General features: G+C 55.3%; 1 protein-coding gene across 2 annotated transcripts in view; it reads left to right on the forward strand.

Annotated features, from left to right (window-relative positions):
- Nucleotides 1-24,641, forward strand: part of LOC121539125 (exonuclease 3'-5' domain-containing protein 2-like) — a 53,828-nt gene that overhangs the window by 25,816 nt on the left and 3,371 nt on the right. For both annotated transcript variants that reach the window (XM_041847387.2, XM_041847388.2), the window contains exons 5-8: nt 7,784-7,910; nt 17,996-18,312; nt 18,969-19,075; nt 22,735-22,870. In XM_041847387.2, the coding sequence (XP_041703321.1) occupies nt 7,784-7,910; nt 17,996-18,312; nt 18,969-19,075; nt 22,735-22,870 (687 nt within the window). The remainder of the gene's footprint in view (nt 1-7,783; nt 7,911-17,995; nt 18,313-18,968; nt 19,076-22,734; nt 22,871-24,641) is intronic.

Here is a 24,641-nt window from a genome sequence, read left to right on the forward strand (position 1 = left end):
CCAGTCCATGGCTGGTGGCACTCTGGGGGCCCTCTCCTTCCTCAGGCAGGCCACATTGTGGAGGACAGCACAAGCCACAGTAATATCACATGCCCTAACAGGGCTGACCCTTAATTTGTGAAGGCAGTGAAAGCGTGCCTTCAGGAGGCCAAAGGTCATTTCAACTCTGGCCCTGGTCCTGGCATGGGCATGGTTGTAGGCCTGCTGTGCTTCCTGGGGGTCTGTGAAAGGTGTCAGGAGAAAAGGCTGGCAGCCATACCCCCTGTCTCCCAGCAACACACCAGAGAATTCACCTGTCAACACAAAATCTCATCATTGCTACCTCATAAACACAGTGATATTCTTGACACAGCCATGATGGTTATAAATAGGGGTTGTGTGGCTTACCTTGTGATAGGCACTGATAGATTTCAGAGGCCCGAAAGATTCTGGAGTCATGGACTGAGCCAGGCCATTTTGCCACAACATTGCTGATCACACAGTCAGCATTGCAGACCATCTGAAATCATAAGATGAGGAATATTACACCAATCAATGCACATCACTGGCAATGCAGAGTGTTCGTCAATGGACAATATCAAAAGTTATGTTCACCTGAACATTAATGCTGTGAAAGGATTTCCTATTCACAAAATCGGCCTCATGGGCACCTGAGGGGCTTTTATCCTTATGTGTGGCAGTCCACTGCACCAATGACATTGGGGAAACCTGTCACACAAAGTAATGAGTATCCTACTATGTGTTAACAGTTGTCCTGTAATTTGTAGATCCTCTTACCTGCAATCCTATAGAACTCCTCTTTGATGTCACAGAGTCTTCTGTGGCCAGGGAAGGAGATGAAGACATCTGCTAATGCTTTGATAGCCAGACACACACTCCTTATTGTGCGGCAAATTGTGGCCTTGTTCAGCTGTTCTGCATCCCCCCACTGAGTACAGGAAGGCTCCACTAGCAAAAAAGCGCAAGGCCACACAAACCATTTGCTCCACACTCAGTGCATGGCTCCGTGCAGTGCGGTGCTTAATCCTGGGACCCAGTAGTCTGCATAGATACCTGATGCCATCTGCAGAAAACCTGTATCTTTCATATAGATGGTCATCAGGGAAGGCCAGTGGGTCCAACCGGTCCCTGAAGACCCTTTCTCGCCTGAAGGCTCTCCTCAGCACAAGTGCTTCTTCATCCACCACATCTCGCACGAATGGGCATGCCATTGTCAGAGCAGAAAGGAACACACAATTTTGGGCCTTCATATAGGCTAGTGGCCACACCTGGTGCTGGGGGGTGGGCAAAAGAGGGCGATGCCTTATAACGATGACTTGGTTGTACTGATTGCTGGGAAAATAAAAAAACCTTAGAAAGATGCCACCGTCCTGTGTGCTCACAATAAGAGCTCATATGTCATGGCTCACTTGACTTTACGAGAATATACCTAATTTTTATTTTGAGCTGTGTCATCTTCTTGGAGCTGGGGGAGGAAAGAAAAATAATGATTAATACATTTGTGTTACAGTTAGCATACAGTGTACATTGAAGGCATATCTCACCTCCCTCTCAAGTTTTTTTTATTTCAAGGTCCAGTTTCCTAATTGTCCTCTTTTTTTATTTCGGACTCCAGTGCAAGATTTTCCATCTTTTTCTTCTTGTACTGAATGTCTATGTCTGCCAGTTCTATTTGGCGCCGGAAGTGGTTGCCATACAACTTTCTGATAGCTTGTGAGCTCTGTGAACACAATACAATTAGCGCAGCTGGAATTTGGCAGGATGTGGTGTCCTTTTTATTAATACGCACTATGTTGCCAGGCTGGTTTTCCCACTGTATAGCATCTGGGTCCTGTAAAATAAATTAGATTTTTTGATTTTGATGAGGACTCCTCACCATTGTAGAGTAAATAGTACTTTCACAGTCTTAACATGATACCTCATGCCTTCTGGAATCCAGAGAGATGGTCTCCTCCTCATCATCGTCTCCATCATGTGCTGTTGCTGCTGCACTGGGGCCTTCACCCTATCACATTTAATCGGATTCATATTGAAGCTAGTAGACAAGACATGCCAGGCCTACAGTATGCCTTTGATGGAGTACTCACTGGATCAGCATCGTCTGGTGCTTGTGCTGGTGGCTCTAACAGGAACACAGTGCTGCCAGACACTGCAAGGCAATAGGTAAACCAAAGTCAGACAGTCCAAATTGATTCAATATGAATGTGGTTGTATCCCATGTAGAGATGGAAGGACATACCTTGAATGAAGCGGTGGCATCTTGGGAGGAACCTATGCTCGTCTCTTTCCCCCAGGGATCCCCTCTAAGACGGGCCTGCCTTTATTTAGCTCCAAGGCCATGTCCTCTGCTGGGGTAAGGTCAGCCTTTGGTGACCCACCACCCGTGCCTTGTCTGTGGGTATTCTTTTTCACTGCTAAAACAGTACAGACAATGTGTGAGCAGGCACCTTCTGGGTACAATATATGCTTGTGCTTTGTTAAATATTAGTCAGGGACCATACCATTCTGCAGAATGTTCTTGTATTTGATTTTGACCTGCTGCCATGTCCGTTTTGGCCCGTTCATGTTTAATCTACACACACACACACACACACACACACACACACTTTAATGGAGTCACACTGCAAAAAATTACTTGGTATTTTTGTCTTGTTTTCAGTAAAAATATCAAAAAATTTTATCATAGCTTTATACAGTGTGATGGAGTTACTTTACACAATTTCACTCATATCTGCAGTGCATTTCAATTAAAAATTTAACCGTTTCACAATTACAGTACAACTGCATTTTTTGGAGATGTGAATTAAATATTTGAATTGTAATTGTGATGTTTCAGCGGAGCGGTGAGTGTGTAATTGTGCACTACTTACGCATTCAGGCGGTCTGCAATACTTTGCCACGCTTTTTTCTCTTTGCTTTATCACTGTGGCGGTGTTGCCTTTCTTCTTAATTATATATTTTACCTCCTCGTATGCCTCCATGAGGATTTGTGCTTCCGACGGGGAAAAGTACGCGGCTCTAGTTGCCATGGTAAATCAGTTAATCTGTGATCTGTGGCGGGGTCTATTTGAGTGAGCCGTGAGCGCGCACCTATCCAGGATTGGTTTCACCTGGCTTAATGAATCCGTGTCTGCTCATCCTGGCTTGGTCTTTGTGCAACCAATTAAGCCTGGACGCACATGTTTTGGCTTCATTGAGCTCAGCTGAGTCATTTATCCCGGATGTCTTAATTCTACTTTTGTGCAACAGGCCCCTGGTGTCTAGGGAATAATCTTTCCTGGACTAAGAACTTCCCATTTGAATCAATAAGGATTGCAGTTGTTGGTGGTTGTCTGGCTGGAGCAGACTGGGAGACTGGTAGGTTGACCTGGGCTGGAGCAGACTGGGAGGCTGGTAGGTTGACCTGGGCTGGAGCAGACTGGGAGGCTGGTAGGTTGACCTGGGCTGGAGCAGACTGGGAGGCTGGTTGGCTGACCTGGGCTGGAGCAGACTGGGAGGCTGGTAGGTTGACCTGGGCTGGAGCAGACTGGGAGGCTGGTAGGTTGACCTGGGCTGGAGCAGACTGGGAGGCTGGTAGGTTGACCTGGGCTGGAGCAGACTGGGAGGCTGGTTGGCTGACCTGGGCTGGAGCAGACTGGGAGGCTGGTTGGCTGACCTGGGCTGGAGCAGACTGGGAGGCTGGTTGGCTGACCTGGGCTGGAGCAGACTGGGAGGCTGGTTGGCTGACCTGGGCTGGAGCAGACTGGGAGGCTGGTTGGCTGACCTGGGCTGGAGCAGACTGGGAGGCTGGTTGGCTGACCTGGGCTGGAGCAGACTGGGAGGCTGGTTGGCTGACCTGGGTTGGAGCAGACTGGGAGTCTGGTTGGCTGACCTGGGCTGGAGCAGACTGGGAGGCTGGTTGGCTGACCTGGGCTGGAGCACACTGGGAGGCTGGTGCAGTGTCATCAGGCTGTGTGGTGGAGGCCATGCTGGTCTCAGGTTCTGCCTGTGTTGTACCAAGATGGTGGACATGTTCTCTAGATGCAGAGGACATATTGACTAGCTGCTGGTTGAGGGTGTCAATGTACCTCTCTCTCTGCTCTGGCTCCTCTCTTGTTGTGCTCAGATGGTCTCTGAGGTCATCATTTGTCTGACTCAGTTTGTCCATTCTGCTTTCTAATTTAGCAATAGATGCTCTGCTCTCCTCCCTGAACTGTTTCATCTCTTCTTTTAGTTTCTGGACAGTGTCGTCCTCTTGAAGCTTGTTCTCTCTGAGTTCTATGACCTCTGCTTCAACTAGAGAGAGGGTGTTGTGGAAACGTTGCATAGCAGGGGTTCCTGATGTTGTAGGCATGTCCTTGGCTCTGTTTGCTGCAGGTGAGGTAGGTAGAGGGACACGGAGGGCTTCTTGCTGGGTCACAGAGGCTGTTGGGGGTGTTGGGGCTTTTCTCCATCATCTCCCTCCTTTACTTCTTCAGCTTCTGAGATGAGTTCAGCTTCTACTTTTAGGGCAGCAAACACATTCTCAAAAGCCTGGAGGCTTGAATCATTGCCTTGTATCAATACAGTTCCATTATTGTAGAAGTTGACTGTTTGATATGTGTTGCTCTGGTCAGCTTCTTCAAAAATGCTGATCTGACAGCCTTGGCTGATGCATCTCTTTTTTTTTGAGAAATGGAAATGGTTGCAAATAACCCTTTTCCATATGTGCCCTTGTTTTGGTATTCAATTTGCTCTTGTTTTGCAACTGGTAAGATCTGCAAACAGGCATTCACGTCCCATCATCAAACCTTTAAAACTTTTCTTAGCTTTCTCCGTCTGGATGTCTGGTGGGTAAACAATTTCCATAGCAACGCTGGTGATGTTGTCTACAATGTTGCAATAGAAGCCTACCTTTTCCCAAACAGTGTTTGCCGGGGCGGCAGGTAGCTTAGTGGTTAAGAGCGTTGTGCCAGTAAACGAAAGGTCGCTGGTTCTAATCCCCGAGCCGACTAGGTGAAAAATCTGTCGATGTGCCCTTGAGCAAGGCACTTAACCCTAATTGCTCCTGTAAGTCACTCTGGATAAGAGCGTCTGCTAAATGACCATTTAAATTTTTTTATAATAGAGAACTGTTTTACTTTGATGACCTTTGTCTTCTGTCTTTCTGTTGACTAGCTAATTTTTTAGTTTGTTAGCTTCTTTTAGGAGAGTCCCTAGCAACTGCTTAGCAACTGGTAAACAATCCAGCTAGCTAAGATAACTGCACAATTTTATAAAAATAGATACTTTTTCACAAGCCTGTCTTCTTCGTTTGTTGCTTGTTTTGTCTCCCATTCAGTCTTGCAGTTTTCTTTTTGTTTTTTTCCAATGTACATTTCTAGATTTGTAGGAGCTCATTTTTTTTCAGCTGCTGCTCAATTTGGAACTCTCTCTCTCTCGCTCGGTCTCTCGCTCGCTCTGGGTCGGTCTCTCTCGCTCGCTCTGGGTCTCTCTCTCGCTCGCTCTGGGTCTCTCTCGCTCGCTCTGGGTCTCTCTCGCTCGCTCTGGGTCTCTCTCTCGCTCGCTCTGGGTCTCTCTCTCGCTCGCTCTGGGTCTCTCTCTCGCTCGCTCTGGGTCTCTCTCTCGCTCGCTCTGGGTCGGTCTCTCTCGCTCGCTCTGGGTCTCGCTCGCTCGCTCTGGGTCTCTCTCTCGCTCGCTCTGGGTCTCTCTCTCGCTCGCTCTGGGTCTCTCTCTCGCTTCGCTCTGGGTTCGGTCTCTCGCTCGCTCTGGGTCTCTCTCGCTCGCTCTGGTCGCTCTCTCGCTAGCTCTAGGTCTCTCTCTCGCTCGCTCTGGGTCTCTCTGCTCGCTCTGGGTCTCTCTGTCTCTCGCTCGCTCTGGGGTCTCTCGCTCGCTCTGTCTGTCTCTCGCTCGCTCTGGGTCTCTCGCTCGCTCTGGGTCGCTCGCCGCTCTGGGTCTCTCTCTCGCTCGCTCTGGGTTCTCTCGCTTCGCTCTGGGTCGGTCTCTCGCTCGCTCTGGGTCGCTCTCTCGCTCTGGGTCTCTCTCTCGCTCGCTCTGGGTGTCTCTCGCTCGCTCTGGTCGGTCTCGCTCGCTCTGGGTCGGTCTCTCGCTCGCTCTGGGTCGGTCTCTCGCTCGCTCTGGGTCGGTCTCTCGCTCGCTCTGGGTCGCTCTCTCGCTCGCTCTGGGTCGGTCTCTCGCTCGCTCTGGGTCTCTCTCTCGCTCGCTCTGGGTCGGTCTCTCGCTCGCTCTGGGTCGGTCTCTCGCTCGCTCTGGGTCGGTCTCTCGCTCGCTCTGGGTCGGTCTCTCGCTCGCTCTGGGTCGCTCTTCTCTCTCGCTCGCTCTGGGTCGTCTCTCGCCGCTCTGGGTCGGTTCTCTCTCGCTCGCTCTGGGTCGGTCTCTCGCTCGCTCTGGGTCTCTCTCTCGCTCGCTCTGGGTCTCTCCGCTCTGGGTCGTCTCTCGCTCGCTCTGGGTCGGTCTCTCGCTCGCTCTGGGTCGGTCTCTCGCTCGCTCTGGGTCGCTCGCTTGCTCTGGGTCTCTCTCGCTCGCTCTGGGTCGGTCTCTCGCTCGCTCTGGGTCTCGCTCGCTCGCTCTGGGTCTCGCTCGCTCGCTCTGGGTCTCTCTCTCGCTCGCTCTGGGTCTCTCGCTCGCTCGCTCTGGGTCTCTCTCTCGCTCGCTCTGGGTCTCTCTCTCGCTCGCTCTGGGTCGCTCTCTCTCGCTCTGGGTCGGTCTCTCGCCGCTTGGGTCTCGCTGCTCGCTCTGGGTCTCCTCGCTCGCTCTGGGTCTCTCGCTCGCTCGCTCTGGGTCTCTCTCTCGCTCGCTCTGGGTCTCTCTCTCGCTTCGCTCTGGGTCTCTCTCTGCTCGCTCTGGGTCGGTCTCTCGCCGCTCTGGGTCTCTGCTCGCCCTCGCCGCTTCTGGGTCTCTCGCTCGCTTTCGCTCTGGGTCTCTCGCCGCTTGTCTCTCGCTACTCTGGGTCTCTCGCTCGTTCTCGCTGCTGGGTCTCTCTCTCGCTCGCTCTGGGTCTCCCCTCGCCTCGCTCGCTCTGGGTCTCTCTCTCGCTCGCTCTGGTCGTCTCTCGCTCGCTCTGGGTCTCTCTCGCTCGCTCTGGGTCTCTCTCGCTCGCTCTGGGTCGGTCTCGCTCGCTTGGGTCGGTCTCTCGCTCGCTCTGGGTCGGTCTCTCGCTCGCTCTGGGTCGGTCTCTCGCTCGCTCTGGGTCGGTCTCTCGCTCGCTCTGGGTCGGTCTCTCGCTCGCTCTGGGTCGGTCTCTCGCTCGCTCTGGGTCTCTCTCTCGCTCGCTCTGGGTCTCTCTCTCGCTCTGGGTCTCTCTCTCGCTCGCTCTGGGTCTCTCTCTCGCTCGCTCTGGGTCTCTCCTCGCTCGCTCTGGGTCTGTCGCTGCCGCTCTGGTCTCTCGCTCGCTTGGGCGGTCTCTCGCTCGCTTCTGGGTCGTCTCGCTCGCTCTGGGTCGGTCTCGTCGCTCCCTGGGTCTCTCTCTCGCTTCGCTCTGGGTCTCTCTCTCGCTTTCGCTCTGGGTCTCTCTCGCTCGCTCTGGGTCTCTCTCTCGCTCGCTCTGGGTCGGTCTCTCGCTCGCTCTGTCTCTCGCTCGCTCGCTCGCTCTGGGTCTCTCGCTCGCTCGCTCGCTCTGGGTCTCTCGCTCGCTCGCTCGCTCTGGGTCTCGCTCTCTCTCGCTCTCTCTCTCTCGCTCTGGGTCTCTCTCTCTCTCTCTCTCTCGCTCTCTCTCTCGCTCTGGGTCTCTCGCTCTGGGTCTCTCTCTCATTGAGTATTTCCCAGGCTGTGTGGTTCTGAACCAGTATTGTGTGTTTCTGTGCAGGAAGGTAGTGTTGAACAATGGAATGAGCCTCAAGTCTCTAGCTGCCGACCTGCTCAATGTGTCTCTGGATAAATCCTTGGAGCTGCGCTGCAGTAACTGGGAGGCTGACCAGCTAACCCTAGAACAGGTACATGGGGATACCTGCTGGTGCTAATTAATACAGGATGGGATACCTGCTGGTGCTAATTAATACAGGATGGGGATACCTGCTGGTGCTAATTAATACAGGATGGGATACCTGCTGGTGCTAATTAATACAGGATGGGATACCTGCTGATGCTAATTATTACAGGATGGGATACCTGCTGGTGCTAATTATTACAGGATGGGATACCTGCTGGTGCTAATTAATACAGGATGGGATACCTGCTGGTGCTAATTAATACAGGATGGGATACCTGCTGGTGCTAATTATTACAGGATGGGATACCTGCTGGTGCTAATTAATACAGGATGGGATCCATAGTGTGTCTGTGGTATGGAAAGATTGTTACTGTTCGTGTTTGAGATCGGACTGAGAAGAATAACTGATCTACAAATCTCCTTCATCCCAAATAACGAACCACTCATTATGTTATGAAGATGAGCGATCCTGTGCCCTACCTTTGCTTGCTCAGTGATCCCCCCAACCCATTTTCTCTGATTTAACCCCCACCTCTCTCTCTCTGGTGACCCCTAGATGATGTCCCCCCCCCACCTCTCTCTCTCTGGTGACCCCTAGATGACGTCCCCCCTCCTCTCTCTCTGGTGACCCTAGATGACGTCCCACCTCTCTCTCTGGTGACCCTAGATGACGTCTCCCTCTCTCTGGTGACCCCTAGATGACGTCCCCCCCACCCTCTCTCTGGTGACCCCTAGATGACGCCCCCACCCTCTCTCTCTGGTGACCCTAGATGACGTCCCCCCCCACCTCTCTCTCTGGTGACCCCTAGATGACGTCCCCCCCACCCCTCTCTCTGGTGACCCCTAGATGACGTCCCCCCACCTCTCTCTCTGGTGACCCCTAGATGACGCCCCCCACCTCTCTCTCTGGTGACCCCTAGATGACGTCCCCCCCCACCTCTCTCTCTCGGTGACCCCTAGATGACGCCCCCCCACCTCTCTCTCTCTGGTGACCCCTAGATGACGTCCCCCCCACCTCTCTCTCTGGTGACCCTAGATGACGTCCCCCCCACCTCTCTCTCTGGTGACCCCTAGATGACGTCCCCCCCACCTCTCTCTCTGGTGACCCCTAGATGACGTCCCTCTGCTCCACGCCCCCTCTCTCTCTGGTGACCCCTAGATGACGTCCCCCCCACCTCTCTCTCTGGTGACCCCTAGATGACGTCCCCCCACCTCTCTCTCTGGTGACCCCTAGATGACGTCCCCCCCCCCTCTCTCTCTGGTGACCCCTAGATGACGTCCCCCCCCTCTCTCTCTCTGGTGACCCCTAGATGACGTCCCCCCCCCCTCTCTCTCTGGTGACCCCTAGATGACGTCCCCCCCCCCACCTCTCTCTGGTGACCCCTAGATGACGTCCCCCCCACTTCTCTCTCTGGTGACCCCTAGATGACGTCCCCCCCCCTCTCTCTCTCTGGTGACCCCTAGATGACGTCCCCCCACCTCTCTCTCTCTGGTGACCCCTAGATGACGTCCCCCCCCACCTCTCTCTCTCTGGTGACCCCTAGATGACGTCCCCCCCCACCTCTCTCTCTGGTGACCCCTAGATGACGTCCCCCCCCACCTCTCTCTCTGGTGACCCCTAGATGACGTCCCCCACTCCCTCTCTCTCTGGTGACCCCCTAGATGACGCCCCCCCACTCTCTCTCTCTGGTGACCCCTAGATGACGTCCCCCCCACCTCTCTCTCTCTGGTGACCCCTAGATGACGTCCCCCCCCACCTCTCTTCTCTGGTGACCCCTAGATGACGTCCCCCCACCTCTCTCTCTCTGGTGACCCCTAGATGACGCCCCCCCCACCTCTCTCTCTGGTGACCCCTAGATGACGTCCCCCCCCCTCTCTCTCTCTGGTGACCCCTAGATGACGTCCCCCCCCACCTCTCTCTCTGGTGACCCCTAGATGACGCCCCCCCCCCACCTCTCTCTCTCTGGTGACCCCTAGATGACGTCCCCCCCACCTCTCTCTCTCTGGTGACCCCTAGATGACGTCCCCCCACCTCTCTCTCTCTGGTGACCCCTAGATGACGCCCCCCACCTCTCTCTCTGGTGACCCCTAGATGACGTCCCCCCACCACTCTCTCTCTGGTGACCCCTAGATGACGTCCCCCCCCACCTCTCTCTCTGGTGACCCCTAGATGACGTCCCCCCCCCTCTCTCTCTGGTGACCTAGATGACGCCCCCCCACCTCTCTCTCTTGGTGACCCCTAGATGACGTCCCCCCCCCCTCTCTCTCTGGTGACCCCTAGATGACGTCCCCCCCCCCTCTCTCTCTGGTGACCCCTAGATGACGCCCCCCCCACCTCTCTCTCTCTGGTGACCCCTAGATGACGTCCCCCCCCCACCTCTCTCTCTCTGGTGACCCCTAGATGACGTCCCCCCACCTCTCTCTCTGGTGACCCCTAGATGACGTCCCCCCACCTCTCTCTCTCTGGTGACCCCTAGATGACGTCCCCCCCCACCTCTCTCTCTCTGGTGACCCCTAGATGACGTCCCCCCCACCTCTCTCTCTCGGACCCCTAGATGACGTCCCCCCACCTCTCTCTCTGGTGACCCCTAGATGACGTCCCCCCCCACTCTCTCTCTCTGGTGACCCCTAGATGACGTCCCCCACCTCTCTCTCTGGTGACCCCTAGATGACGTCCCCCACCTCTCTCTCTGGTGACCCCTAGATGACGCCCCCCCACCTCTCTCTCTGGTACCCCTAGATGACGTCCCCCCCACCTCTCTCTCTCTGGTGACCCCTAGATGACGTCCCCCCACCTCTCTCTCTCTGGTGACCCTAGATGACGCCCCCCACCTCTCTCTCTGGCGACCCTAGATGACGTCCCCCCCCACCTCTCTCTCTCTGGTGACCCCTAGATGACGTCCCCCCACCTCTCTCTCTGGTGACCCCTAGATGACGTCCCCCCCCACCTCTCTCTCTCTGGTGACCCCTAGATGACGTCCCCCCCCCTCTCTCTCTCTGGTGACCCCTAGATGACGTCCCCCCCCTCTCTCTCTCTGGTGACCCCTAGATGACGTCCCCCCCCACCTCTCTCTCTCTGGTGACCCCTAGATGACGTCCCCCCCCACCTCTCTCTCTGGTGACCCCTAGATGACGTCCCCCCACCTCCCTCTCTGGTGACCCCTAGATGACGTCCCCCCCACCTCTCTCTCTGGTGACCCCTAGATGACGTCCCCCCCACCTCTCTCTCTGGTGACCCCTAGATGACGTCCCCCCACCTCTCTCTCTCTGGTGACCCCTAGATGACGTCCCCCCCACTCTCTCTCTGGTGACCCTAGATGACGTCCCCCCCCACCTCTCTCTCTGGTGACCCCTAGATGACGTCCCCCCCCACCTCTCTCTCTCTGGTGACCCCTAGATGACGTCCCCCCCACCTCTCTCTCTGGTGACCCCTAGATGACGTCCTCCCCCTCCCACCTCTCTCTCTGGTGACCCCTAGATGACGTCCCCCACCTCTCTCTCTGGTGACCCCTAGATGACGTCCCCCCACCTCTCTCTCTGGTGACCCTAGATGACGTCCCCCCCCCCTCTCTCTCTGGTGACCCCTAGATGACGCCCCCCCCACCTCTCTCTCTGGTGACCCCTAGATGACGTCCCCCCCACCTCTCTCTCTCTGGTGACCCTAGATGACGTCCCCCCACCACTCTCTCTCTGGTGACCCCTAGATGACGTCCCCCCACCTCTCTCTCTGGTGACCCCTAGATGACGTCCCCCCCCACCTCTCTCTCTGGTGACCCCTAGATGACGTCCCCCTCTCTCTCTCTCTAGATGACGCCCACCTCTCTCTCGTGACCCCTAGATGACGTCCCCCCACCCTCTCTCTCTGGTGACCCCTAGATGACGTCCCCCCCACCTCTCTCTCTGGTGACCCCTTGATGACGTCCCCCCACCTCTCTCTCTGGTGACCCCTAGATGACGTCCCCCCCCACCTCTCTCTCTGGTGACCCCTAGATGACGTCCCCCCCCACCTCTCTCTCTGGTGACCCCTAGATGACGTCCCCCCACCTCTCTCTCTGGTGACCCCTAGATGACGTCCCCCCACCCTCTCTCTCTGGTGACCCCTAGATGACGTCCCCCCACCCTCTCTCTCTGGTGACCCCTAGATGACGTCCCCCCACCTCTCTCTCTGGTGACCCCTAGATGACGTCCCCCCACCTCTCTCTCTGGTGACCCCTAGATGACGTCCCCCCCACCTCTCTCTCTGGTGACCCCTAGATGACGTCCCCCCCCACCTCTCTCTCTCTGGTGACCCCTAGATGACGTCCCCCCCCTCTCTCTCTCTGGTGACCCCTAGATGACGTCCCCCCACCTCTCTCTCTGGTGACCCCTAGATGACGTCCCCCACCTCTCTCTCCTGGTGACCCCTAGATGACGTCCCCCCACCTCTCTCTCTCTGGTGACCCCTAGATGACGTCCCCCCCCACCTCTCTCTCTGGTGACCCTAGATGACGTCCCCCCCACCTCTCTCTCTGGTGACCCCTAGATGACGTCCCCCCCCACCTCTCTCTCTGGTGACCCCTAGATGACGTCCCCCCACCTCTCTCTCTCGGTGACCCCCTAGATGACGTCCCCCCCACCTCTCTCTCTCTGGTGACCCCCTAGATGACGTCCCCCCCACCTCTCTCTCTGGTGACCCTAGATGACGCCCCCCCACCTCTCTCTCTCTGGTGACCCCTAGATGACGTCCCCCCCCCACCTCTCTCTCTGGTGACCCCTAGATGACGTCCCCACCTCCTCTCTCTCTGGTGACCCCTAGATGACGTCCCCCCCCACCCTCTCTCCTGTACGTCCCCCCCCTCTCTCTCTCTACCCCTAGATGACGTCCCCCCACCTCTCTCTCTCTGGTGCCCCTAGATGACGTCCCCCCCCACCTCTCTCTCTGGTGACCCCTAGATGACGTCCCCCCACCTCTCTCTCTGGTGACCCCTAGATGACGTCCCCCACCTCTCTCTCTGGTGACCCCTAGATGACGTCCCCCCCTCCCTCTCTCTACCCTAATGACGTCCCTCTCTCTCTCCCCTAGATGACGTCCCCCCCCCCACCTCTCTCTCTAGATGACGTCCCCCACCTCTCTCTCCCTAGATGACGCCCCCCTCCCTCTCTCTCTCTAGATGACGTCCCCCCACCTCTCTCTCTTGGTGACCCCTAGATGACGCCCCTCCCTCTCTCTCCCCTAGATGACGTCCCCCCTCTCTCTCTCTCCCCTAGATGACGTCCCCCCCCACCTCTCTCTCTCCCCTAGATGACGCCCCCTCCTCTCTCTCTCTCCCCTAGATGACGTCCCCCCTCCTCTCTCTCTGCCCCTAGATGACGTCCCCCACCTCTCTCTCTCTCCCTAGATGACGCCCCCCCCCTCTCTCTCCCTAGATGACGTCCCCCCTCCCTCTCTCTCTCTCCCTAGATGACGTCCCCCCCACCTCTCTCTCTGGTGACCCCCTAGATGACGTCCCCCCCCTCTCTCTCTCTTGTCCCCTAGATGACGTCCCCTCTCTCTCTGCCCTAGATGACGTCCCCCCCCCTCTCTCTGATGACCCCTAGATGACGTCCCCCCCTCTCTCTGGTGACCCTAGATGACGTCCCCCCACCCTCTCTCTCTGGTGACCCCTAGATGACGTCCCCCCACCTCTCTCTCGGTGACCCCTAGATGACGTCCCCCCACCCTCTCTCTCTGGTGACCCCTAGATGACGTCCCCCCACCTCTCTCTCTGGTGACCCCTAGATGACGTCCCCCCACCTCTCTCTCTCTGGTGACCCCTAGATGACGTCCCCCCCCACCTCTCTCTCTCGGTGACCCCTAGATGACGTCCCCCCCACCTCTCTCTCTGGTGACCCCTAGATGAGCGTCCCCCCCCACCTCTCTCTCTCTCTGGTGACCCCTAGATGACGTCCCCCACCTCTCTCTCTCTGGTGACCCCTAGATGACGTCCCCCCACCTCTCTCTCTGGTGACCCCTAGATGACGTCCCCCCACCTCTCTCTCTGGTGACCCCTAGATGACGTCCCCCCACCTCTCTCTCTGGTGACCCCTAGATGACGTCCCCCCACCTCTCTCTCTCTGGTGACCCCTAGATGACGTCCCCCCTCACCTCTCTCTCTGGTGACCCCTAGATGACGTCCCCCCACTCTCTCTCTCTGGTGACCCCTAGATGACGTCCCCCCACCTCTCTCTCTCTGGTGACCCCTAGATGACGCTCCCCCCACCTCTCTCTCTGGTGACCCCTAGATGACGTCCCCCCCCACCTCTCTCTCTCTGGTGACCCCTAGATGACGTCCCCCCCCACCTCTCTCTCTCGGTGACCCCTAGATGACGCCCCCCCCCCTCTCTCTCTGGTGACCCCTAGATGACGTCCCCCCTCCCTCTCTCTCTGGTGACCCCTAGATGACGTCCCCCCCCACCTCTCTCTCTCTGGTGACCCCTAGATGACGTCCCCCCACCTCTCTCTCTCTGGTGACCCTAGATGACGTCCCCCCACCTCTCTCTCTCTGGTGACCCCTAGATGACGCCCCCCCACCTCTCTCTCTCTGGTGACCCCTAGATGACGTCCCCCCACCTCTCTCTCTGGTGACCCCTAGATGAGCGTCCCCCACCTCTCTCTCTGGTGACCCCTAGATGACGTCCCCCCCACCTCTCTCTCTGGTGACCCCTAGATGACGTCCCCCCCCACCTCTCTCTCTCTGGTGACCCCTAGATGACGTCCCCCCCCACCTCTCTCTCTGGTGACCCCTAGATGACGTCCCCCCCACCTCTCTCTCTGGTGACCCCTAGATGACGTCCCCCCCACCTCTCTCTCTCTGGTGACCCCTAGATGACGTCCCCCCCACCTCTCTCTCTCTGGTGACCCCTAGATGACGTCCCCCCCCCTCTCTCTCTCTGGTGACCCTAGATGACGTCCCCCCCACCTCTCTCTCTCTGGTGACCCCTAGATGACGTCCCCCACCTTCTCTCTCTGGTGACCCCTAGATGACGTCCCCCCACCTCCTCTCTCTGGTGACCCCTAGATGACGTCCCCCCCCACCTCTCTCTCTCTGGTGACCCCTAGATGACGTCCCCCCTCCTCTCTCTCTGGTGACCCCTAGATGACGTCCCCCCACCTCTCTCTCTGGTCCCCTAGATGACGTCCCCCACACTCTCTCTCTCTGGTGACCCCTAGATGACGTCCCCCCACCTCTCTCTCTCTGGTGACCCCTAGATGACGTCCCCCCCCACCTCTCTCTCTAGTGACCCCTAGATGACGTCCCCCCACCTCTCTCTCTGGTGACCCCTAGATGACGTCCCCCCCCACCTCTCTCTCTCTGGTGACCCCTAGATGACGTCCCCCCCCACCTCTCTCTCTGGTGACCCCTAGATGACGTCCCCCACCTCTCTCTCTGTGGTGACCCCTAGATGACGTCCCCCCCACCTCTCTCTCTTGGTGACCCCTAGATGACGTCCCCCCACCTCTCTCTCTGGTGACCCCTAGATGACGCCCCCCCCCCCTCTCTCTCTGGTGACCCCTAGATGACGTCCCCCCACCTCTCTCTCTGGTGCCCCCTAGATGACGTCCCCCCACCTCTCTCTCTGGTGACCCCTAGATGACGTCCCCCCACCTCTCTCTCTCTGGTGACCCCTAGATGACGTCCCCCCACACCTCTCTCTCTGGTGACCCCTAGATGACGTCCCCCCCACCTCTCTCTCTGGTGACCCCTAGATGACGTCCCCCCACCTCTCTCTCTCTGGTGACCCCTAGATGACGTCCCCCCCACCCTCTCTCTCTGGTGACCCCTAGATGACGTCCCCCACCCTCTCTCTCTGGTGACCCCTAGATGACGTCCCCCCACCTCTCTCTCTCTGGTGCCCCTAGATGACGTCCCCCCACCTCTCTCTCTCTGGTGACCCCTAGATGACGTCCCCCCACCTCTCTCTCTGGTGACCCCTAGATGACGTCCCCCCACCTCTCTCTCTCTGGTGACCCCTAGATGACGTCCCCCCACCTCTCTCTCTTGGTGACCCCTAGATGGCGTCCCCCCCACCTCTCTCTCTGGTGACCCCTAGATGACGTCCCCCCCACCTCTCTCTCTCTGGTGACCCCTAGATGGCGTCCCCCCACCTCTCTCTCTCTGGTGACCCCTAGATGACGTCCCCCCCCACCTCTCTCTCTGGTGACCCCCTAGATGACGTCCCCCCACCTCTCTCTCTGGTGACCCCTAGATGACGTCCCCCACCTCTCTCTCTGGTGACCCCTAGATGACGTCCCCCCACCACTCTCTCTCTGGTGACCCTAGATGACGTCCCCCCACCTCTCTCTGACCCCTAGATGACGTCCCCTCCCACCTCTCTCTCTCTGGTGACCCCTAGATGACGCCCCCCCCTCCTCTCTCTCTGGTGACCCCTAGATGACGTCCCCCCCACCTCTCTCTCTCTGGTGACCCCTAGATGACGTCCCCCCCCACCTCTCTCTCTGGGACCCCTAGATGACGTCCCCCCCCACCTCTCTGGTCCCCTAGATGACGTCCCCCCCACCTCTCTCTCTCTGGTGACCCTAGATGACGTCCCCCCCACCTCTCTCTCTGGTGACCCCTAGATGACGCCCCCACCTCTCTCTCTGGTGACCCCTAGATGACGTCCCCCCACCTCTCTCTCTGGTGACCCCTAGATGACGTCCCCCCCACCTCTCTCTCTCTGGTGACCCCTAGATGACGTCCCCCCTCTCTCTCTCTGGACCCCTAGATGACGTCCCCCCACCTCTCTCTCTGGTGACCCCTAGATGACGTCCCCTCCTCTCTCTCTCTAGTGCGTCCCCCTCTCTCTCTCCCTAGATGACGTCCCCCCCACCTCTCTCTCTCCGCCTAGATGACGTCCCCCCCTCTCTCCCCTAGATGACGTCCCCCACCTCTCTCTCTGGTGACCCCTAGATGACGTCCCCCCCCCTCTCTCTGTACCCCTAGATGACGTCCCCCCCACCTCTCTCTCCTGTACCCTAGATGACGTCCCCCCCTCCCTCTCTCTCTCTCCCTAGATGGCGTCCCCCCCACCCTCTCTCTCTGGTGACCCTGGATGACGTCCCCCCTCCCTCCCCTAGATGGCGTCCCCCCCACCTCTCTCTCTCTGGTGCCCCTAGATCGTCCCCCCCTCTCTCTCTCTCTCCCTAGATGCGTCCCCCCCCACCTCTCTCTCTGGTGACCCTAGATGACGTCCCCCCTCCCTCTCTCTCTCCCTTAGATGGCGTCCCCCCCCCTCTCTCCCTAGATGACGTCCCCCCACACTCTCTCTCTGGTGACCCTAGATGACGTCCCCCTCTCTCTCTCCCTAGATGACGTCCCCCCTCCCTCTCCCTAGATAGCGTCCCCCTCCCTCCCTAGATGACGTCCCCCCACCTCTCTCTCTGCCCTAGATGACGTCCCCCCCCACCTCTCTCTCTGGTGACCCTAGATGACGTCCCCCTCCTCCCCTAGATGACGCCCCCTCTCTCTCTCTAGATGACGTCCCCTCCCTCTCTCTCTCCCGATACTCCCCCCCTCTCTCTCTTCCCTAGATGACGTCCCCCCACCTCTCTCTCTCTCCCCTAGATGACGTCCCCCACCTCTCTCTCTGGTGACCCTAGATGACGTCCCCCCCCCTCTCTCTCTCTGGTGACCCCTAGATGACGTCCCCCCCACCTCTCTCTGGTGACCCCTAGATGACGTCCCCCCACCTCTCTCTCTGGTGACCCCTAGATGACGTCCCCCACACTCTCTCTCTCTGGTGACCCCTAGATGACGTCCCCTCCTCTCTCCCCTGATGCGTCCCCCTCCCTCTCTCTCTCTCCCTAGATGACGTCCCCCCTCTCTCTCTGGTGACCCCTAGATGCGTCCCCCCCTACTCTCTGGTGACTCCCTAGATGACGTCCCCCCCCTCTCCTCCCTAGATGACGCCCCCCTCCCTCTCTCCTCTAGATGGCGTCCCCCCCCCCCCTCTCTCTCTCTCCCTAGATGCGTCCCCCACCCCTCCTCTCTCTCTCCCTAGATACGTCCCCCCTACCTCTCTCTCTCCCCTAGATGACGTCCCCCCCGTCTCCCTCTCTCTCTCCCCTAGATGACGTACGCAGCCCGGGATGCCCAAGTGTCCATCGCCCTCTTCTTCCATCTGCTGAGCCTCCACTCTAACGCCACGCCCTCACCTGGCTGTGGGAGTGACTACACCCAGCTGGCCAATCGCTGCCAGGGCCTGGTGGACACACCTTTCAGGGGGAGGGGCGGAGGAGAGGGGGAGGATGGAGGGAGAAGCGAGAGGAGACGGAGGAGTAGGGCGCTCCAGCAGCCTACTGAAAGCCCCGAGTCTGGGGACCAGCAAGTACCAGACCCCAGAAGGAACAGCAGGAGAAAACCGCTCGGTGTGGGCTACTCTGCTAGGTCAGTGGTTGGTCTGTCCAGGGATCAAATCAAATCAAATTTTATTTGCCACATGCGCCGAATACAACAGGTGTAGACATTACCGTTAAATGTTTACTTACAAGCCCTTAACCAACAATGCATTTATTTCTTAATAATAAATAAAAGTTAAATAAAACGACGACAACAAAAAAAGTGTTGAGGAAAAAAAAGAGCAGAAGTAAAATAAAATAACAGTAGGGAGGCTATATATACAGGGGGGTACCGGTGCAGAGTCAATGTGCGGGGGCACCGGCTAGTTGAGGTAGTTGAAGTAATATGTACATGTGGGTAGAGTTAAAGTGACTAGAGAAAACCGCTCGGTGCGGGCTACTCTGCTAGGTCAGTGGTTGGTCTGTCCAGGGATCAGGGATCTCTTTCACAGCACAGGCGCGTGGGGCAGACCGTTGTTACTGACCTCTGGACAATTGCCAGTTGTCAAGGTCATAATACAGAACAATTTGCCCGACTTTCCATAGCAAAGATCATCGCCCACATTTTGGGGAACATTGTGTCAAAGACTTGAGTAGTGTGATTCTGGGCAGCATTGGCTGGTTTTAGACATTTCCTGTGTGTTAAGGGCAGCTGTGTGTCAGTGTAGTGACTGATCAGGTTCCCGCTCGCTCTGCTTGTTGCAGGAAGTCCCCTCTCTATGACAACTGCTTCCTCCAAGCTCCGGATGGACAGCCCCTCTGTACCTGTGACAAGAAGAAGGCCAAGTGGTACCTGGATAAAGGAATAGGGGGTAAGCGGCAGCCACATGCGGCACTGGCAGTGCCACGACTGACAGTATTTTCATATGAATTTAACAGTTGAATTGGAGAACACCACTATCATTTGGTGGTTTCATACTGTAAAATGTGGCGTAAAAATGAACAGGTAGCCCTTTACACTCGTACCCGTATCCGGGTTGGAATGGTGTGTCCGTGCCGTAGCCCTTTACACTCGTACCCGTATACGGGTTGGAATGGTGTGTCCGTGCCGTAGCCCTTTACACTCGTACCCGTATACGGGTTGGAATGGTGTGTCCGTGCCGTAGCCCTTTACACTCGTACCCGTACACGGGTTGGAAATGGCTAATTTGGGCAGTAATAAGCAGCTAAATGTGAACGTAGTGACTGTACAGTAACAAGCTATACATCAGGTCAGAGCTCTGGTTCTGGACAGTAACAAGCTATACATCAGGTCAGAGCTCTGGTTCTGGACAGTAACAAGCTATACATCAGGTCAGAGCTCTGGTTCTGGACAGTAACAAGCTATACATCAGGTCAGAGCTCTGGTTCTGGACAGTAACAGCTATACATCAGGTCAGAGCTCTGGTTCTGGACAGTAACAGCTATACATCAGGTCAGAGCTCTGGTTCTGGACAGTAACAGCTATACATCAGGTCAGAGCTCTGGTTCTGGACAGTAACAAGCTTTACATCAGGTCAGAGCTCTGGTTCTGGACAGTAACAGCTATACATCAGGTCAGAGCTCTGGTTCTGTTCTTCACAGCTCTGTATGGGTTTGGACTGACAGATTCTAGAGTTCCTGCTTTATTTATTTATTTATTTACTTACTTATTTATTGAAAGTTCCAGGAATTCTGCAACCCTGTTCTGAACAGAATGAGCCTATGTTTGTTTATTGTGAAGGAAATTTGCCGCGGTCATGACCTATTCTATGCGCAAACAAAATTGAGATCTGTTAATCTGAATTGCTTTATGAAAGCCTAAATGCTGTAAAAGTGTATTTTATAACTTAGCGTCGTGCTCTACCAGCTGAGCTACAGAGGACCTAGTCACATTGGCAAGGGAACACGCTTTCAAATCAGGCCCACCTGACCCAGATTGCGATTTATAACGGACCGTTTTTTGGATTGCGTAAACAACAACAGTAACTGTGTGATGGCGGGGAGGCAGGGCTGCGTTCCAAACTAAACAACTGGTCTGCTTGCTCTAGTTCCTCAACAGCACAGCTAGGAGAGATCAAACAAGCACCTTATAGTTGAAGAACCTTCTTTGAGTCTTAAAAGGGCATTGAAATTAGTTAGGAACGGTGCCCACTGTGGAGAGGTGTGGCCACTTGGAGACACCAGTTAGTCCTCTCACTCAAACCCACACTGTGGAGAGGTGTGGCCACTTGGAGACACCAGTTAGTCCTCTCACTCAAACCCACACTGTGGAGAGGGTGTGGCCACTCGGAGACACCAGTTAGTCCTCTCACTCAAACCCACACTGTGGAGAGGTGGCCACTTGGAGACACCAGTTAGTCCTCTCACTCAAACCCACACTGTGGAGAGGTGTGTGGCCACTTGAGACACCAGTTAGTCCTCTCCCTCAAACCCACACTGTGGAGATGTGTGGCCACTTGGAGACACCAGTTAGTCCTCTCACTCAAACCCACACTGTGGAGAGGTGTGGCCACTTGGAGACACCAGTTAGTCCTCTCACTCAAACCCACACTGTGGAGAGGTGTGGGCCACTTGGAGACACCAGTTGGTCCTCTCACTCAAACCCACACTGTGGAGAGAGTGTGGCCACTTGGAGACACCAGTTAGTCCTCTCACTCAAACCCACACTGTGGAGAGGTGTGGCCACTTGGAGACACCAGTTAGTCCTCTCACTCAAACCCACACTGTGGAGAGGTGTGGCCACTTGGAGACACCAGTTAGTCCTCTCCTCAAACCCACACTGTGTGGAGATGTGTGGCCACTTGGAACCAGTTAGTTGCCTTCACCACTGTGGAGAGGGGTGGCCACTTGGAGACACCAGTTAGTCTTCTCCCACTCAAACCCACACTGTGGAGAGGTGTGGCCACTTGGAGACACCAGTTAGTCCTCTCACTCAAACCCACACTGTGGAGAGGTGTGGCCACTTGGAGACACCAGTTAGTCCTCTCACTCAAACCCACACTGTGGAGATGTGTGGCCACTTGGAGACACCAGTTAGTCCTCTCACTCAAACCCACACTGTGGAGAGGTGTGGCCACTTGGAGACACCAGTTAGTCCTCTCACTCAAACCCACACTGTGGAGAGGTGTGGCCACTTGGAGACACCAGTTAGTCCTCTCACTCAAACCCACACTGTGGAGAGGTGTGGCCACTTGGAGACACCAGTTAGTCCTCTCACTCAAACCCACACTGTGAGAGATGTGTGGCCACTTGGAGACACCAGTTAGTCCTCTCACTCAAACCCACACTGTGGAGAGGTGTGGCCACTTGGAGACACCAGTTAGTCCTCTCACTCCAAACCCACACTGTGGAGAGGTGTGGCCACTTGGAGACACCAGTTAGTCCTCTCACTCAAACCCACACTGTGGAGAGGTGTGGCCACTTGGAGACACCAGTTAGTCCTCTCACTCAAACCCACACTGTGGAGAGGTGTGGCCACTTGGGGAGACACCAGTTAGTCCTCTCACTCAAACCCACACTGTGGAGAGGTGTGGCCACTTGGAGACACCAGTTAGTCCTCTCACTCAAACCCACACTGTGGAGAGGTGTGGCCACTTGGAGACACCAGTTAGTCCTCTCACTCAAACCCACACTGTGGAGAGGTGTGGCCACTTGGAGACACCAGTTAGTCCTCTCACTCAAACCCACACTGTGGAGAGGTGTGGCCACTCGGAGACACCAGTTAGTCCTCTCACTCAAACCCACACTGTGGAGAGGTGTGGCCACTTGGAGACACCAGTTAGTCCTCTCACTCAAACCCACACTGTGGAGAGGTGTGGCCACTTGGAGACACCAGTTAGTCCTCTCACTCAAACCCACACTGTGGAGAGGTGTGGCCACTTGGAGACACCAGTTAGTCCTCTCACTCAAACCCACACTGTGGAGATGTGTGGCCACTTGGAGACACCAGTTAGTCCTCTCACTCAAACCCACACTGTGGAGAGGTGTGTGGCCACTTGGAGACACCAGTTAGTCCTCTCACTCAAACCCACACTGTGGAGAGGTGTGGCCACTTGGAGACACCAGTTAGTCCTCTCACTCAAACCCACACTGTGGAGAGGTGTGGCCACTTGGAGACACCAGTTAGTCCTCTCACTCAAACCCATGTCATTTTTCTGTCTTAAGTTGCACCTACATAACATTTTCCAGAAATGTATCCAGTGTATTTTCAGATTTCGTTATCAACAAATGCGGTGAAAAGTACTGTAAAATGCACATAAAATCACCAGTGTAATGTTTGGATTCCAGTCTTGTGTCCTCACCTTTTTGGTCTAATGATTTTCCCCTCTCCCAACTGTTCCCTTTCAATTGCTACCATTGCTTATGTTCACACTTTTCAAATTTATTCTGTAAGAAACATTTCAATTTGGCCCTATGCACATAGGCCCATTTCCAGGAATGTTAACCAAGTCCCAGGTGAGTTGATGTTGACGCTGACTCTTCTCCTGTCTTGCTCTCACTCCTCCTCCAGTGCTGCAGACTGAGGATCCCTTCATCGTGCGTCTGCTGTTTGAGCCGTCGGGACGTCCAGACTCCCAGCAGGACTACTATCTGACTGCCAAAGAGAACCTGTGTGTGGTGTGTGGCAAGAACAACTCTTATATCCGGTGAGGACAACCTGTGTGGGTTGGCTGGAACAAGTCTTATATCAGGTTGGCCGGAACAAGTCTTATATCAGGTTGGCCGGAACAAGTCTTGTATCAGGTTGGCCGGAACAAGTCTTGTATCAGGTTGGCCGGAACAACTCTTATATCGGGTTGGCCGGAACAAGTCTTATATCAGGTTGGCCGGAACAAGTCTTATATCAGGTTGGCCGGAACAAGTCTTATATCAGGTTGGCCGGAACAAGTCTCATATCAGGTTGGCCGGAACAAGTCTTATATCAGGTTGGCCGGAACAAGTCTTATATCAGGTTGGCCGGAACAAGTCTTATATCAGGTTGGCCGGAACAAGTCTTATATCAGGTTGGCCGGAACAAGTCTTATATCAGGTTGGCCGGAACAAGTCTTATATCAGGTTGGCCGGAACAAGTCTTATATCAGGTTGGCCGGATGCTACACAGTCAGGCCTGTTATTAGTTATACTAACAACGTGAAGCTATGTCCCGATTCGCCACCCTTTTCTCAAGGTGAGTACTTGCACACTCCCCGTAGTGAATTTGAGGATAGGAGTGGTGTAAGCATCGGCTGGAGGGACCACCATGTGAGAAGGTGGAGAGTCAAGACCTTTTTCACGTTGCAGCCATGACAGTCCATCCTAGTGGGGTAGGAGGCGTACGTGAATATATATCGGTGTTGGTTCCCCTCTGCATTGAAGGCCTATAGTGTTAACTAGTTCCCCTCTGCATTGAAGGCCTATAGTGTTAACTAGTTCCCCTCTGCATTGAAGGCCTATAGTGTTAACTAGTTCCCCTCTGCATTGAAGGCCTATAGTGTTAACTAGTTCCCCTCTGCATTGAAGGCCTATAGTGTTAACTAGTTCCCCTCTGCATTGAAGGCCTATAGTGTTAACTAGTTCCCCTCTGCATTGAAGGCCTATAGTGTTAACTAGTTCCCCTCTGCATTGAAGGCCTATAGTGTTAACTAGTTCCCTCTGCATTGAAGGCCTATAGTGTTTACTAGTTCCCCTCTGCATTGAAGGCCTATAGTGTTTACTAGTTCCCCTCTGCATTGAAGGCCTATAGTGTTAACTAGTTCCCCTCTGCATTGAAGGCCTATAGTGTTTACTAGTTCCCCTCTGCATTGAAGGCCTATAGTGTTAACTAGTTCCCCTCTGCATTGAAGGCCTATAGTGTTAACTAGTTCCCCTCTGCATTGAAGGCCTATAGTGTTAACTAGTTCCCCTCTGCATTGAAGGCCTATAGTGTTTACTAGTTCCCCTCTGCATTGAAGGCCTATAGTGTTAACTAGTTCCCCTCTGCATTGAAGGCCTATAGTGTTAACTAGTTCCCCTCTGCATTGAAGGCCTATAGTGTTAACTAGTTCCCCTCTGCATTGAAGGCCTATAGTGTTTACTAGTTCCCCTCTGCATTGAAGGCCTATAGTGTTTACTAGTTCCCCTCTGCATTGAAGGCCTATAGTGTTAACTAGTTCCCCTCTGCATTGAAGGCCTATAGTGTTTACTAGTTCCCTCTGCATTGAAGGCCTATAGTGTTAACTAGTTCCCCTCTGCATTGAAGGCCTATAGTGTTTACTAGTTCCCCTCTGCATTGAAGGCCTATAGTGTTAACTAGTTCCCCTCTGCATTGAAGGCCTATAGTGTTTACTAGTTCCCCTCTGCATTGAAGGCCTATAGTGTTAACTAGTTCCCCTCTGCATTGAAGGCCTATAGTGTTTACTAGTTCCCCTCTGCATTGAAGGCCTATAGTGTTAACTAGTT

The sequence above is a fragment of the Coregonus clupeaformis genome, chromosome 25, assembly GCF_020615455.1.
Source record: "Coregonus clupeaformis isolate EN_2021a chromosome 25, ASM2061545v1, whole genome shotgun sequence".
NCBI lineage: Eukaryota > Metazoa > Chordata > Actinopteri > Salmoniformes > Salmonidae > Coregonus > Coregonus clupeaformis.